Here is a 4,908-nt window from a genome sequence, read left to right as displayed (position 1 = left end):
TCTTTCACAACAGTCTCTATAAGCATCGATCCGAAGAACGAGGAGAAAAGTCATGGACGAAAATATTGCAGTTGCTAGTGCTAGTTTCATTGTATTGTATACATTGCTAAAAAAAGAAAAGGATAAAAAGAAGAAACGTTGGTGGACGAAGAAACTTTATACCAGCAGATGCAACGAAAAATTTCTACGTGATTTAAATGCTGAAGTGGGAAGCAACCAATTTCGAAACTTTACGAGGATGTCATCGGAAGATTTTTTTATTATATTAAATTATATTCGAGATAAGATTGCAAGACAAGATACTGCCTACAGAAAAGCCATTACGCCGGAAGAAAGATTGGCCATTACATTAAGATTTCTTGCAACCGGAGATTCGTATAGTAGTATGCAATATCTATTTAGAATCTCAAAACAGGTTATTTCAAAAATCGTACCAGAGGTGTGTGAAGCAATAATTGAGAGTTTGATTCATTATGTGAAGGTAAGTCATTTATTTATCAATATACATATTAAAGTATTTATTTAAAAAAATATTATTTTGTACATATGCGAAAGAATATAATTAGGTATGTGTTTTAATATAAATTTTAATTATCGGTGTCAGAGAAGTGGGAGAAATATGAGTTTAGTGTACAATCAGAACTATTGGAAAATGGAGATGGATGTGATGATTCGGAAGGTGGAATAGACTGTGGATAGGTGTCGTAGGTGTTGGAATTGTCACTGATTGAATGTGATGAATTATGTGAATCGTGTCTATTAGAAACAGGAGTAAGTTCGGTGTAGATGGTAGTAGTAGGCGGTGTAGGTGGGGAAACAGGATTTGTAGACTGTGGAATGAATGTGGACGAAGAAGCAGGTGGAATGAATGTGGACGAAGAAGCAGGTGGAATGAATGTGGATGAAGAAGCTTGTGGATAGAATGTGGATGAAGAAGCTTGTGGAATGAATGTGGACGAAGAAGCAGGTGGAATGAATGTGGATGAAGAAGTTTGTGAATAGAATGTGGATGAAGAAGCTTGTGGAATGAATGTGGACGAAGGAGCATGTGAAGTATTATTGAGCTGTTGCGAAGGATTGGGTGAAGGCGGAATTAAGGAGGACATTTCTATTTCATAGAGTATATTGCTGATTTTATGTTGGGCTACCACTCGCTGCTGGTTGTTAAATTTTTGTAATTTGGCCGCAACATATCTCCCGAATGCTGGGCACTCGTCACTCTCCGAATTACGGGCATCAATGGCAGTTTTTAAATATTTAAAAGCTTCATCGATTCGGGGGTCTTCTTTCCGCTTGCACGACTTTTTCGGTGATTTAATTTGTTTTGCCCGTTGTGATGTTTCTTCGGGCGCGACGTCGTCCACAGGGTTAATAAGGATGTCAGCATCGACTGCTTCATCCACATCGGCAGTCTAAATACAATGAAACAAAAAAATTAAATTAATATTGAAATTTTCAGATGCCATCGACTGCAGAAGAATGGAAGAAAATATCAGATGAATTTGAGGAAATGTGGAATTTTCCGCATTGCGTTGGCGCTATTGACGGAAAACACGTACTAATACAAGCGCCAATAAAAAGTGGAAGTGACTTTTACAATTATAAGTCTCAATTTAGCATCGTATTATTAGCGTTAGTGGATGCTAACTACAATTTCTTATTCGTTGACGTGGGCTGCCAAGGCAGAATATCGGATGGAGGAGTATTTAAAAATTGTCATTTATACAAACAGATCGAGGAGCAAAAGCTCAATCTTCCAGCGTCATCTGCTATAGATGGACTAACTGCCGAGATGCCTTTCTTTTTTTTAGGAGATTCTGCATTTGCTTTAGGTCCTAATATGATGAAGCCATACCCTGGGATTAGTCCAAAAGGATCTATTAAACGGATATTCAATTATCGACTTAGCAGAGCCCGTAGAGTAGTCGAAAATGCCTTTGGGGTTCTATCGAGCGTATTTCGGGTATTGCGAAAACCGTTGCTGTTGCAACCCGAAAAGGCTCAAGTTGTTGTCATGGCTACGATTTGCCTTCATAACTTTCTACGAAACAGTAGAACTTCAAGGAATTATTACACTCCCTCAACTTGTTTTGATGTGGAAGAAAATGGAGAAATCCGGCCTGGAGACTGGAGACAAGAAAACGAACAAGTTTCCCTTTTGCCTTTCAGGTCGGTTGCACGTAGAAGTAAAGTAACCGCCGAGAAAATGCGCGACGATTTGGCAAAATATTTTTCTACGTCAGGAGCTGTTCATTGGCAAGATAAATATGCTTAATGTAATACAAAATGCAATGCTTAATGTGCCAACTTAATATGTAAGAAAGTAATAGCATGTTGCAATAAAAAATTTAACATCCTAATTTGAGTAATTCATTTTTAAGTAAAATTCTCTTCCAGTACATTCTTATGGGCACACTTCGATATTTGGTTGCATGTGATATATCAGAAAGTAATTAGAGAAACAACTTACGCTTATAGTGTTTCTGGGTTCCGTATTGTCGTCCAAAAACTGCATCGCCTTGAACGCGAACCATTTTGAATGGTAAATTTCGTCGCTTCCTGAAATAATATACATTGGAATAGTATCTTGTTCTTTTCTCTTTCGTGTAGGGGAAGAGTAGGGGAATTACGAACACTTAAGGGAAAAGTTAAATTGAAACAAAAGGCCTGACAGATGGAAAGTCTTTAATCTTTAACCTCTTTCACGGTTATCTCAATATCTTTCAACGAATATGTACGTATACTCTTCCTAACATAATTCCGGGATACTGGACACGTGAAAAACTTAGTAAATGTTAAGATAAAAGGATAAATGCCATCGTCTGTAATAGTCCCATATACGCTGTTCGTAATTACCCAAAATGAACAGAAGCTAAGAAGTTTCAAATAAAACAAATACGAGCACGTATATGTACAAAGTAATCCCTTGATTTTATTTAGAATTAAGTAACGGAACTACGAAAAAATTATGCTTTGTTGGGTAGTATAGGTTCAATGCACTATAGACTCAAAATACTCGAGCGTAAAATTGTAAGAAAAGCTACCAAAACATTTCACGACCATTATCTTTGCAGTTGCGCGCAGCCTTGCGTCGTAACACTTTCCGTAATACCAAACATAGCTAATTACATCACGTAACAATATCGCGAGAGGACAGGACAAGCGATTTCAGCGAATATCGCGGTGTTTAGGTTTATCCCGCGTTCGAAATTCCCCCACTCTCCCTTAGAAGTGTTTAATATTATTTACCTCGTCCAGTTGTGGTGCTCTTCTTAATTTTCCCCTTTTCCCGTCTGTACGAGCTTTTTAGGCTCTCCACTTTCCTCTTGCACTCTTCCGCCTCCGTTCCGATCTCCTGGGCAATTGTACACCACGCGTCGTCCTTTTTTATAGTATCGAAATAACGCGGGTGTCTGGGATTCCATAAGGATTCGTGTTTTTCGAATACCTCAAGGAGCTTGAGACAAATTTGTGGCGTCCACTCCATCATGGTGTCGTTCGGACCCGAATGCACGCTTTGGTGGACCGCCAGCAAGCGGATCGCGGCGCGAATGGCCCGGCGAACGCTCGGTTCGCATCGCCTCGATATCGGTCCATACATTGTATCCGCGCTCGTCATTTGCCGATCGGTTTGCCTCGAAACGACGAATGCGGATACAATGTATGGACCGATATCGAGGCGACTGCTGGTATATATTCGTTGTACCTGTTGGTATATATTTTCCTCGTCCACCAACGTTTCTTTTTATCCTTTTTTTTTAAGCATGTATACAATACAATGAAACTAGCACTAGCTATTGGAATATTTTCATCCAAGATTTTTCTTCTCGTTCTTCGGATCGATACTTATGGGGACTATTGTGAATGAACACTACACGATCCCCGAATGCGCGCCGAATGCGCGCCGAATGCGCGTCGAACGCGCGCCGAACGCGCGCCGAATGCACGTTGACCACTGAACGCGCGCCGAACGCGCGCCGAATGCGCGTCGCACGCGCGCCGAATGCGCGCCGAATGCGCGTCGAACGCGCGCCGAACGCGCGCCGAATGCACGCTGAGCGCCGACCGCGCGCCGCACGAGCAAAAAATCGGTGCGCGCCGAATGCACATTCGGGGCGAATGCGCAGGTGAATACGCGGCTTTACGTGTGAACGAGACTTTACTTTCTCGAGCACGCGACCGCCGTCACTGCGACGGCTGCTCCTCTTACTTTCTCCTCTGGGTCGCCGCAAAAGTAGGTCCCAAATAGGATTAAGCGATCTTTTTAAACACCTCGCCGCTCAATCCGCCATTCGCACACTCCTAATCTCTCTTATCCGGCGAGTTTCCAAATCATTATTCAGAAGACCCCCCAAAAAGGGGCATCGCCTCACAGCAGAAATTAAAGCAGATTCATTACCAAGTCTAATGATCTGCAAGCCGCTATCGCGTACATCCTAAACTCTAATCCGAACGTGATTAAGAAATGTTAGACTGTTACGCAAACTAAAAGCCGAAGTGAAATTGGTAAAAGTCGAGGCTTGAGAGTAAAAGCTAGAGACACGGGAGCGACGTTCGCCGATTCAAGAGATACCGGAGAGTAAGTGCTATGCTCTGAATGGTTACAAATGTTCCCCAGAACGTCTACAAGTATTAACTACTAGCCCAATTAAAGCGCGTACGTGGATAGCGTCAGAGCGACGGACAGTGCGAACCGAGAAAAATCCTGCAACGGAATGTTGAACGCGCAAGGACGGGAAAGGGGAGCAAGAAGATCGCTCGATTAGAGTCCTACCTTTCTCAAGAGCCGTGCAGCGGCGCGCTTGGAGCGCAGCGATAGCCTCTATGCGTTGATTTGCCTGTTGCCCAACTTTCTAATCGATACGCGGCATTGTCTCCTACGACTCGACCGCCTGATCTGGTTAATTC

The 4,908-nt window shown here is 42.3% G+C and overlaps 1 protein-coding gene across 1 annotated transcript; it reads right to left on the bottom strand.

Annotated features, from left to right (window-relative positions):
- Positions 1–526: 526 nt before the first annotated feature.
- On the bottom strand, positions 527–3,996 carry LOC143375024 (uncharacterized). The gene is made up of 3 exons (XM_076823716.1): positions 3,250–3,996; positions 2,471–2,559; positions 527–1,412 (listed from the first exon to the last, which is right to left on the bottom strand). The coding sequence occupies exons 1-3, from the start codon at positions 3,617–3,619 to the stop codon at positions 588–590; spliced, it is 1,284 nt and encodes a 427-aa protein (XP_076679831.1). The 5' UTR covers positions 3,620–3,996; the 3' UTR covers positions 527–587.
- Positions 3,997–4,908: the final 912 nt, after the last annotated feature.

This window comes from Andrena cerasifolii, chromosome 12 (assembly GCF_050908995.1).
Source record: "Andrena cerasifolii isolate SP2316 chromosome 12, iyAndCera1_principal, whole genome shotgun sequence".
Lineage (NCBI taxonomy): Eukaryota > Metazoa > Arthropoda > Insecta > Hymenoptera > Andrenidae > Andrena > Andrena cerasifolii.
This window is presented reverse-complemented; position numbering and strand designations above follow the sequence as displayed.